The 11,711-nt window shown below is 49.7% G+C and overlaps 1 protein-coding gene across 1 annotated transcript; it reads left to right on the top strand.

The window, feature by feature from the left end:
• Window positions 1-49: 49 nt before the first annotated feature.
• On the top strand, window positions 50-9,726 carry PIGU (phosphatidylinositol glycan anchor biosynthesis, class U; the record flags this gene model as incomplete). Its single annotated transcript, XM_009875760.1, has 7 exons — window positions 50-150; window positions 1,660-1,757; window positions 3,731-3,885; window positions 4,377-4,520; window positions 5,752-5,876; window positions 7,710-7,852; window positions 9,613-9,726. Coding segments are annotated over 7 exons (880 nt in total), but the record flags the coding sequence as incomplete, so codon positions are not given.
• Between the last annotated feature and the right edge of the window lie 1,985 nt (window positions 9,727-11,711).

The following is an 11,711-nucleotide window of genomic DNA, read 5'->3' on the forward strand; positions in this document are numbered from 1 at the left end:
TTCTTTGAACATCTCCTTTGAATGTAACTGGAGCTTTGCTCTCTTCCAGCTATCTGTTAAACCCTTACACTGTGATGTCTTGCGTGGCCAAGTCCACCTGCGCCATCAACAACTCTGTCATCGCATTCTTCATTTTAGCTACAATAAAAGGTAACACAATGAAGAAAAACTGGTTCCTTATGACTTTTTGTGATTATTAGGGGGCCGGTTAGCTCATCAGTAGAGCGTAGCGCTAACGACACTGAGGTCGCATGTTCGATTCCCATTCGGTCCCCATGTGTTGCCTGATCTAGTCAAGAGGTGACGTCCCTGGCGACAGGGAGGCTGGATTAAAATGATCTCTAAGGTCCCTTCCAGCCTAGGCCATTCTGTGATTCTATGATTAGAAAAGCAGCAGAAGTTAAGTCAAGGTGGAACTTTACGTATATGGTTGCTACAGAGATCTGAGTGAAACACAGCAGAAATGGGACCGAAGCAAGGGCAAAGTCCTCCCTGAAATCACGAGACTGAGAGACCTTGTAGTCGAGTCAAAAGTTACTTTCACCTCAGGGTACCTAGGAGTTTCGTCTCTAAAAGCTGACTCCTTTTCCTGGATGACTGGTTATGAAAAAATGCGTGTCTGGGTGTGTAGTACAACGTTAATGCTCTGCTGCTTTTTCTTCTGTACATGAATATGCACTTGAAGTGTTGTATACAATTTGTTTTCAAAGTGTGTCTTTGAGCTTTTATTCAGAAGCAAGCAGCTGCCTGCAGCTGTGATTTGGCTTTCCCTCACAGTTGTAAACTCGGTTTGAGATGAGCTAATTGAATTTTGGGGAAGCAGAAACAGTAACCAAAGACCCAAACCAGCACAGCTGAGTAGATTATGGCAGAAGAGCTGGTTCATTCAGGTTTCTTGCTGTCTAAGCTGTATTTTCACAGATGGCTTCCGTCAAGTGACATAAGACTGAAGACTATAGCCAGGCTACTGCACTGGGTGCTTGTATTTTTATTGTTTAACGTGGGACCTTTTAGACTTGATTTCAGGTGTTGGTAGCTGCGCAACGTGAGTAGGCAGCACTCAGCTCAACCCGAAACACCCCAGATAAAGTTTCTTCCATGAGGCATTCGTATTTGTAAGAGCACTTAGGAAAGCTCGGCTAATCCTTTCTGTGCCTCAGTTTTGGTACCTGTGAGCAGGGCTGGTGTCCCTTCATCCCTTTGGCTGCAGACCTCCGCTTGCTCTCTTGCACAGAGCTTTGCTGAGGGCCCTGGCACGTTCTGGTGACGAGGTTATCCAGCCTGCCCAGAGTAACAGCTGTTTCATGTGGATGTGACTTCAGCAAATGCATTCCCGTGCATAAAGAGGAGCCAGCGTGGTCTATATATAAACTGAATTGCGTGAATCTCTTTCTGGATGTGAACGATAGGAGATCTAAGCGAGTCAGCCGTTCTTTCCTGTGGGAGAATCGCCTTGGTATGAGTCATTCTCCATTCAGAATATAGTTAAGAAAAGCGTACTCTTCCGAACGTATTCTGCTAAAAGGGCCTTTACGTGGTGTTCAGATATTTGTGAAGCCCCTGCAGGGAGTTAAGCATTTCTTCCCGTTTGGATTTGCTGTCTGTAAGGCTGTTCATATTAAGTGTTCCTTACAAACGAACTTTTTTTTTTCTTTGCAGGTAGTGCCTTCCTCAGTGCTGTGTTCCTAGCCTTAGCAACGTACCAGTCGCTCTACCCGCTCACATTGTTTGCTCCAGCACTCCTTTACCTTCTACAGGTAGATGACTTCTGACTGTTTGTACCTGTTGTCTGCCCGTACATGTGCAGGAACAGTCCTTAGCTGTTGAGAGGGGAGTTGGGCAAGTTTCAGAAAAGGCAGTTCTCCTGAAGCCGCGGAAAGTTTAAAGCCTTCATGGGGTGCCTGTGCATAGAGAGAAGGGAGCCAGAAAGTCATCCACTAAACTGGCTGGTATTTAGCTTGCCCGAAATAAGTGCTATTCTTTGTGTCGTGTGAGTAGCAGTGAGGATTTTAGACCTGGAGAATTTCCTTTGCATTGCCGTGGATCACTAAGCTGTGTTTGGCTGAGGAGCTGTGTGTTCGAGTCACTCAGAAATGCTGATTTGGAGTTCAATGGCAAAAGGCAAGGAGGGCTTCTAAAAGTGGCTGGGTGCCCTTGGCCTTTCTGCTTCCGCATTAACAGGATCCCTGAAGGTGATGGGTGCCCAGTGCCTCAGCAGACAGACACTGTTGCAGGCAAAACTAGCCCAGCAGCAGCCCTGGGGGGCACGTGCGCGGGCAGGGGCAGGGTTTAAAGCTGAGGCAGCGCTTTGCCAGTGGGTGGATTCCTCGCTGGCTTGCCTGCATGCTTCCCACTTGTCTCTGTCTTAGCTCTTGTGCTGGTACCGCAAAGAATGATGTAACCCAGCGTCCAGATTAAAATGCACCTAATAAAAACTGATCATTTGCTAGTCTATATGGGAGTGAGGGGAGACGGTGACCATTAGCAGAGGACACTTAACCTCGATTCACGGATCATTTGCCATTATTTTGCCATTCCGAAAGTCCTGTCGTTGAGTGTTTCTCCAGTCTTTCTTGGTTGCTTCTGCCCTGTCTCCCTCATGTATTTACAGCTAGTCTTAACTACAGGCTCATTACAGCCTATTCTCAGATCTCTTAACTGCAAAAGAGAATGGAGAGTCAGTTCTAGTCCATTTTCTTTCCCTGACTATCTGACATGAACGTCTCTTACTTCTTCCAGAAGTGTCATTATTGTTACTCTTTGCAAGACAAAAACTTCTGCAGAGTCAGTGTTGCTTTTCCAGTTTGATAATTTTTAGGAGCATTTGCTTTAGATGTGTTATATTTTGACCTCATTTGTTCTCTTTTAAATTTAGTCAAAGTAAAGGGGCAGTAAAGTACAAGCACTGAGTTCACAAACAAGAAGTGTTCTTATATATGAATGCCTAATTTGCTTTTAAAGGGGATCATACTAGTTCTTTAATCTAGATTTGTAAACGGACCTCCCTGTGTTCTTTGTACAGAATTAAAAAAAAATTTCTCCAGCACTTTCCAACCTGACCTGCCAGAAATCATCAGTTAACTTGCTTACATTGTTCCAGCAACACTACAACTGAGAAAACAGAGCACGCTTTACTCAGAGCTCACACCACATGTCACGTTGGGTGACAAAAGCTTGTGTTTCACCTGTCAGGACGTGTGGCGCTGGCAGGACTGCAGCGCAGAAGGAGGAGGCAGCCTTCTTTGTGCTTAGGGAACCCTCTGGAGGTCCTCTTGCCCTGACTGCAGCAGAGCACGGGTGCCAGTCCCCAGAGGGGGAGACCTGCCGTCGTGAGGTGGCAGGGCCCTCGGTCACTGGCTGGTGCGGGTTCAGCGCAGCAGAAGGCAGCCAGCAGTGCAGCACTGCAAAACACCCAAGATACGAGCGTAGCTGTGAGGTGTGTGTAAATCTTACACTGAGTGCGTGAGGCTGACTGGCTGCGAGCAGACCTGACCAGCTTAGCTGCTGTGTTTTCAACTGCAGCTCTGAAAATATGTGCAACGTGTACGGCTTGATTGGCCAGAGTGAAGAACATCAAGCAAATTGTGCTTGAGAACTGTTCCTGCCAGTGATGTAGTGCCAGTGTTTGGTGCTTTCGTTAATCGATTTAAAATGCTACTCTGAATACTCAGACTTTCTTGTAGCTTCCCACCTGATGAGGGGTATCTGCCTGCTTGTGTTTCATTTCCAGCGTCAGTTCATCCCAATAAAACTGAAAAGTAAAAGCTTCTGGCTCTACACCATGCAGTATGCAGCCCTGTACCTGTGCAGCCTGGTGGTGATCATCTGCCTCTCCTTCTTCCTCCTCAACTCCTGGGACTTTATCCCATCTGTTTACGGGTTTATGTAAGTACACAGATTCTTACTGGTTTTTCTATCTAGCCCCAACTGTGTTATTTCTTGTGCGTCGCACACAGGTGCCTCACCCCCTGTGCTAAGGAGCGTGCCACCTGTGATTTTACTGGCAATACAAGACAAGAATGCGGAGGAGAGCACACATTAGGCAACTTCTGTTAATTAACAGCAAGAATTAGAGAAGACGAGAGATGTTTTCCACTGAGTTGATTAGAAATGCATTTGATCGTTGAGCTACCAGGCTGTAAAATTTTTATCTCTGCAGGAATGTCTGCTTGGGAACGGTTTAAATTCTGCTGGGGTGTAGGGATTGATTAGTCCCTTTTCTCTCCAGGTTTTCACCCCTTTGATTTCTCTTCCACAGCTTTAAAATATAGTTGGTCTATCCAGTAGCACACAATGATTAATTACTATAACCAAAGCAAGGCAGTGAAAAACAAGCATTTTAAAATGTTATCTTGACTTTTCTTTTCAAATTTCAGCCTTTCAGTTCCAGATCTGACACCCAATATTGGCCTTTTCTGGTACTTCTTTGCTGAGATGTTTGAACACTTTAGTCTTTTCTTCGTCTGCGTGTTTCAAATCAATGTCTTCTTCTACACCATTCCCTTGGCAATAAAGCTAAAGTAAGTATGCTTCTCTGCTAGTTCTTTTTATTCTCAGTTGTCCTGTGGAAGCTTATAAGGCTGGCATCAGATGCCTGGAAAAAAAAAGACTTGTTTTTTTTAGCAGGACCTATCCTCCTCATTTCGCAAAGTTTCACATTTTATTTCTCTTCAGTAGAGTGAGTTGGGTTCTGCTGTGCAGCAGATGTGTTATGGGCATTGAAAGAGAGAGCAGAAATTTAGGCTATAGATGTGCCTGCTCCTTGCCAGCAGAATCCGGTGTAGTCAAAAAGCAAGAGCTTGTGCCTGGAACTTCAAGTTCTTTATTGTTGTTGGGCAACAAAGCTGGTGAAGGGCCTGGAGAATAAATCTTATGAGGAACGACTGAGGGAGCTGGGTCTGTTCAGTTTGACCAAGAGGAGGCTGAGGGGGGATCTCCTCATGCTCTACAGTTACTTGAAAGGACGTTGTAGAGAGGTTGGTGCTGGTCTCTTCTCACAGGGAATTAGGACAGAACCAGGGGGAATGGTTGCAAGCTACAACAGGGCAGGTTTAGGCTGGACATTAGGAAGAAATTCTGAAAGAGTGGTCAGACCCTGGAACAGACTGCCTGGGGAGGGGGTTGAGTCGCCATCCCTGGAGGTGTTCAAGTGTCGCTTAGATGTGGTGCTGGGTGATGTGGTTTAGGGGTGAGCTTGTAGTGTAGAGTCAGTGGTTGGACTCGATGATCCCAGGGGTCTTTTCCAACCTGAATGGTTCTATGTTTGTCAGATATCGTCAGAGTTCCTAGTGGACTGTGCTGACAACATGACCCTTCTTGCTCATAAAAACACCCATAAATACGCTTGGATTCTCAGAGAGCTCATCCTGTTGACTCGCAATGTATATCGACGTCATGATGTGCCAGTGGGATAACTATGGGCTTCTCCAAATAACCTTCAGAGAGGAGGTGCTGATTGCTTTCTGGTGGATATGACAGAGCTGGGGAAGAGCAGCCCAGGTGACCAACCTTATAAATAAATGTTGAGTTGAGGCACGAGGTTTCTGTGTGAGGGTGGCGGACAAATGTGCGTTCTTTATACTGCTGCTCAATCTTCGCAGCCCAGCATTCAGAGGCTTGTTTGGAGAGAACAGGAGTGCAAGAGCCTTTTTGAGCTTATCCCACGGTACATTTGCGCCCTTGCTGATCTTTATATCCAGTTTCCAGAGACCCTACTGCGTTCTCTTATCCTTTGTGCCTTTTCACTTCTAGGGAACACCCCGTGTTCTTCATGTTTGTCCAGATGGCAATCATTTCTATCTTCAAGTCCTATCCCACTGTGGGAGACATTGCATTGTACATGGCCTTCCTTCCAGTCTGGAGCCACCTTTACAGATGTAAGTCCTTGGCATTTGATTCTTCCTCATCTGGAATGCGAAAGGGCCTGTCCCGTAATTGTCACCACTAAACCGAACCAGGCACGTGTCCACAGGCAGTTGTTCCCTCCTTGGGAGTGTCTGGAAGGAGGCTTGATTTTTCTGGTGAGGCAGTCCCTAATGTGTCTTTAGGACTAGGATTGAAGTTGGTCAAGGAGGCAATTTTCACTTGTACCTTATCCTCCCCCCTCTCTCCAAGTTGTTCTGAAGATTAACTTTTTTTGTAAGAACCTTTTACAGTCCTGCAGCAGGGATGTGGCTTATTTAAAGCATCCTTCGAATGCTTCACTCCTGTTTAAGGCTGTGTAATTTGAATGCTGCTCCTGCCATTGGGGAGTCCCCCAGCCTTAAAATCCTGCACCTTGCAGTGCTTTTTTGTTTTGCCTCTGGTTGTTTGCTTAGAGTGAAAATAACGGAATTACTCCAAACAATTGTCCACTTTTTCTTACGTGCTTCATAAGAACCTCTTGAGCTCTTTAAATTACCAGCGAGCTTCCTGACGATTTTCAAACCCAGCCTCTAGAACCCACTGCACTGGGGAGTTTTGGAAGCATTATTGTTTTTACCAATGTTTCTTGCTCGAACCAGCCTCTTTCGCCAACCCTGCCAGGTTATCCAGGCCTTTTACTGCAGCCTTCTGTAACCCAGGCCGAGAGTGTTTATGGACAGCCAGCCTGCCTGGTGTCAGGAGACAGTCAGGAGTCCAGAGACTTGGAGACCATCTGCTCTATTAGTTTCAGACAAAGGGAAGCTGTGATAAAATAGGGCGGGAGGCCCCAGGCTAGCCCAGAGCATGTTGCAGTGTAGCAGGTGACGTACTTCCGAGAAATCCCGATGTAGCGTAGTTGAGTTGCGCAGTTCCAAGCGCGCAGGTGAGGGGTCTGTGACCAGTGAGAGCGCCAGTCAGCAGTCACATGCTTCCACTTCAGAGTGAGTGAATAGACCTGCTTAACAAGAGGTTTGGAAAGATGAAGTGTGAAGGGGTTTGAATGTGACAATGCTCTTAAAATGTCAGCTGGCTCCCTTTGGCTGCAGAGTGACCGGAGTCTTTCAGGGCCGTTGACTGAGCTGTAGCCAAACACAGCAGCGCAAGTGCTGGGCTGAATTATAATACTGCTCCCAAAGGACAGCCATAAGGAGTTCACAGGAAACAAAATCTCTTCTGGCCGTGTAGTTCCTAGCTCTTTTAGACAAAGTTATGTGTGTTGTTTGTCCTTCTGACACGTACTCACACACACTAGTGAATTTTGATCACACTTGCTCCTCCTGAAGCCAGTGGTCAATGCTTTCGGCCTCTATGAGTTTCCTCCTTTTATGGTGCTTTCAGCTTCTTACCACCTCCCGAGAAAGTATCACTTTTCCATATGGCCCACGGGTTCATATTATTCCTTTGTCATCAGCTTGACGAGGCTGGGCAGTGATGGGCTCTGCTCTCCGAATCGTGATTCTGCTGAAAGGCCCTTCCCAAGACTGCTAGTTGCTGTAGTGTAGACACCAAAAAGTCAGAGTCCTTGGAGGAAGAGTGCTTGGAAACAAGACCTGGAAGGGAGGAGCTACAGATGAGGATTTCACACTCAAGCAAAGGCGGAAGTATTGTTTTTAAAGGGAAATATAGGAGATTTCTTATACAAATTGTCCAGGAAATTATTAAACCAAACTGTAAAAGATTATTGGAGAGAAGTCTGTGCTGGCAAGTGCCGCTTCCCCACTGCACATGCTCTAATACCATTCCTGGTTGCCTGAGCGTGGCTGCTCAATAATGCATCGTTTTAACGGCTTGGTTCTCTCTCGCAGTCCTCCGGAACATCTTCATCCTCTCGTGCGTGCTCATTGTCTGCTCGCTCCTGTTCCCCGTTCTGTGGCATCTGTGGATTTACGCAGGAAGTGCCAACTCCAATTTTTATTACGCCATCACGTTGACTTTCAACATAGGGCAGGTTAGTAGAGCGAAGCAAACAAGGCCACGCTTTGGGGTGGTCACTGGGTCGGGCAGCCTGTCAGCAGCAGTGAATTCTGGAGAGTGGGTCTGGCTCCTTGCGTACAGCTGGAGTCCTGCAGGCCAGCTCCCTGCCGGCCAGCTCCCTGCCTCTGCTTGCTCCGGCTGAAATCTGCCTAGTCCTCCCCTTCTGACGCTTATCCCCACTACCCTCAGCTCTTTCTTTTCCCATTGAGACATCTGCAGAGAAGTTTAGTTAAAAGCAAAATCAACCGTATTGATCCACCATGTCAGTAGTCAGCCCCAGTGTTCAGCAAAACAGGTGGACAGAGTAAGCGTGGATGTTTCCATTCGCCCTCGGCACCTCTACCCTTCTCCGTCTGTTCTCCCTCACACTTTTTGCTCTGACCTCAGCAGCCTGCAGCCCTGTTTGTCTTTCTTTTGCCCGGCCGCTGAGCCTTCCCTGCAGCAGCTGTACGTCAGGAACCCAAGCAGGCTCTGGCTGACAGCCTGAGTTTCCCTCCCTTTGTCCCTGTAGCGCTGCAGCACACTTCAGCTGAGGCGTTGTGCCAAAGCCATGTGCTCTGTGACATCTGGACATTAGGACACTGGCTTCTAGCTTGATCCGGCACTGGAATGGTTTTCCACTCTAGTTCTGTGGTGCTGTTTCAAGATGGGGGAGGTCAGCATCCCTGGGGAAGGACCGCACTACGAGAGGTTAAGTGACAAGCGGCACTGCCGAGGCAGCTTGTCCGAGGTGACCACTGAGACCCACTCCTGCCTTCCCAGTGCCGCCAGGCAAGGGAGCAGCCACGCTGCAGTGCCTCAGTCCCACCAAAGTGGGGCTGAGGGTGGGGGGGACCTTGCGATTTCCGTGTCGGGTTTCCGCATTCCCTGTGGATCTTGGCACTGAAGTTGTGAATTCACACTCCCGCGCGGCCGGTGGCAATACCAGCCTAAGGTGCACCCATCTCCCCAGCGAAACGGGACAGTGCCAGTGCTTCTGCGTGCGGCAGCATGCTCTGACCTGGATCACGGGAGAATCCGGGGGATAACCACCTCGGTTCACCAGTTAAAGGGGACAGTGTTCGTGGGGTTGCTGCCCCACAAAGCGGGCAGGGCAGCAGAGGGGCAGGAAGGGGCTGCAGGGGCGATGGTGTTGCTCTTGGACATTAGACTCTGAAGCCACAGCCTTGACATTTCAGCTCTTCACCCCTTAGACTGGTACGTATTATTTTGTTAAGCTGCTGAAGCTGCTGTTCGCTAGGGCTGACCCAGGGAGCTGAGGTATCCCTTCTGCTGCCTGCAAGCTTCTTAAGCTTCCTGAGTAGAAATATATAGAAAAAGAGTCACAGCTGAAAAGTGCTTCATGGCAAACAGCAGCCAAGACTTTGAACATTCAGGTTGAACTGCCTGACAGTGCATGCATGGAAGGAGTCCTGAGGGTGAGGATGCTCTGGAAAGGTGTGGCATGGCTGGAACCTGCCATTTTCATGTATTTTGACCAGTTTACAGAGCTGCTGCATCCATAGTGGAGATGTCCACGAGAACAGACTGGTAACACCACAAATAGCTTATATAAAGTCTCCTTTGGTTTAATGCTGCAAGAGAATGGACACGGCGCGTTCACAGTGCCTCCTCTCGCAGAGCATGAACAGCCTCAGAAATTCTTAAACCCCTTCAGGGTCTGTCACAAACACGTCCCTTTCTATTCCTTGTTGTGAAGCATCACTGATGTGTCTGAATGTCTCACTCTTGCAGATCCTGCTCGTCTCGGATTATTTTTATGCCTTCCTCCGGCGGGAGTACTACCTCACTCACGGACTCCACTTGACAAGGCAGGATGGCACAGAGGCCATGCTTGTTTTGAAATAAGGATCACGCCCACCATTCCCTGGTACATGGACCACTCTAAGGAACGCGCAAAGCTTGGGGTCTGTGGGGTGGGACGGGAAGGTTCCCTGAATGAGGACTGACTTTGGGAATGATACCTACTGAAAGAAAGGGCTGAAGTTCTTCTGGGAATACCCTCCTGAGCCGCGGGCTCAGTGCAGAGACTAAGAGCTACACGTAGGAGCTGCAGTGCCTCCGTTGAGCATCTCCCTTCTTCCCTCAGCTGTGCTTTTCACTGCGGCCTCAGCCATCAACTCTGGGCAGTCCAGCCAGAGCTGGAGAGAGTGAGCTAAACCCAGGGCCAAGTCTCTGGCCTGGGAAGAGCTCAGATCATAAACTATTGACTTTACTATCACTGCTTCTTGGAGATACTTGCTTCTCCTGGAAATGTCCCCTTCACTGCTTTGACCCGTAGCGCTGCTGCTTGGCACAAGGCGATCCATGGGTACGTGGTGCCTAGGCCCTGGCTGCAGATGCTGTCCCTTGGTTCTCCTGCTGTTGTGGGGTCTGGAAGAATCACCAAGGGTGGGTACCGGGTAACTGCTGTATCCCACGGAAGCCACACAGACACTTCCATGTCAGGAGCTGCACAGAGGCATCGCCGGGGCTCAGAAGAGGGAACACAGCTGTGGAGACTCCTGCTGCTCCTTGTTTCTGTAGGATAACAGCGCCTGGCAGTGCAGGGCTGGAAGGAGCAAGTCCGGAAGGGGACTCAGCCACCGCTGTTGTGGGGTTCCACAGCTGCTTAGCACTAGGGGGTACCTGCATCCCGTGGTACCCACTCGCAAGTACAGCAGGGGAAGCTTGTGGCTGCGCGTGGAGGACTCCATCAAAACGCTCCCCCTTGGTTCCTCCCTGGCTCCTCTCTGTGCCCAGACCTCCTCACTTCAGAGCTGCTGCCGCTGCTGACCCTGTGAATGTGACCCACTGGGGCAAATCCACCGGGCTGGCACCTTGCTCAGCTGCTCGTGTCTTGGCGCTGGGAAGGGGTAACCACAGTGTGGAAGCCTTCTCCCTCGTGCTGGGGCGGCAGGCAGCTGGCGTCACCACGGGCCCCAGAAAAACCTGACTGGGACTGGGACAAAGTTGAAACCAAATGGCCCCTGCTATGGAGCGGCTGAGACCGACGTGCCCAGGCAGTCGTGTCAACAGCTCTTCTTTCTTTCTGGACAATTGAAACTTTTGCCTTACTGCACTGCTGTTCGCGCTTTGGGGAGGGGGGTTTAGTCGGAGCCCAGTCCCATGCTTGGCCATTCTGGCCAGGACTGCAGCCCCGTGGTGGGGGCGCAGGGAGGCAGGGGGGCTGCTCCGGGGCATGTCAAGGAGCGTAATAAACTCTGCAAGTTTTAAACACCCCGTGTGTGCTCTGTGTTTGGGAGATGGGTGAGGAGGGGGTGAGGGGACTAGAGGTGAGTGGGGGCTCTGAGAGGCACAAGGAGGGGTCGTGAGGGGACTTGGAAGCAAACACAGGGATCAGGAGGAAAAGCCGCTGGCCCTGGAGCACGCCTCTGGGGCACTCTGAAACCCGCTCCACTTGTGGGAAGGCAGCTGTGCCCAGTTCAACTGCACAGCAGTGGAAAGGAAAGCGATTCGAGGGTGAGTACCTGGGGCTGTCGGGGCTATCCATTTTATAGCCCTCTCTCTTCTGCCAAAGTAGAAAATAATTTCACACATCAGGAAGGAAACGATGGTGAGAGAGCAGGGACAGAATCGGGGCAGGGCTTTGGAAGGGGCAGGAGCTGGAACAGGGTCAAGGACAAGGCAGGGGTTGGGTAAAGGACAGGGACAGGAGGCAGTGCCACCCCTGGCAAGCAGGGATGTGGGAAGAGCAGGGACAGGCGTTGATGCAGTAGCAGGGACGGTGCAAAACCAAGCGCAGGGACAGGGCCAGGAATGGCTGCCCTGCAGCAGCTCAGGCACTGACCGGGTGCTCCATTCTGGGTCCTGAGGTGCATCTCAGGGGAGCC

The sequence above is a fragment of the Apaloderma vittatum genome, unplaced genomic scaffold (genome assembly GCF_000703405.1).
Source record: "Apaloderma vittatum isolate BGI_N311 unplaced genomic scaffold, ASM70340v1 scaffold33938, whole genome shotgun sequence".
Taxonomy (NCBI): Eukaryota; Metazoa; Chordata; class Aves; order Trogoniformes; family Trogonidae; genus Apaloderma; species Apaloderma vittatum.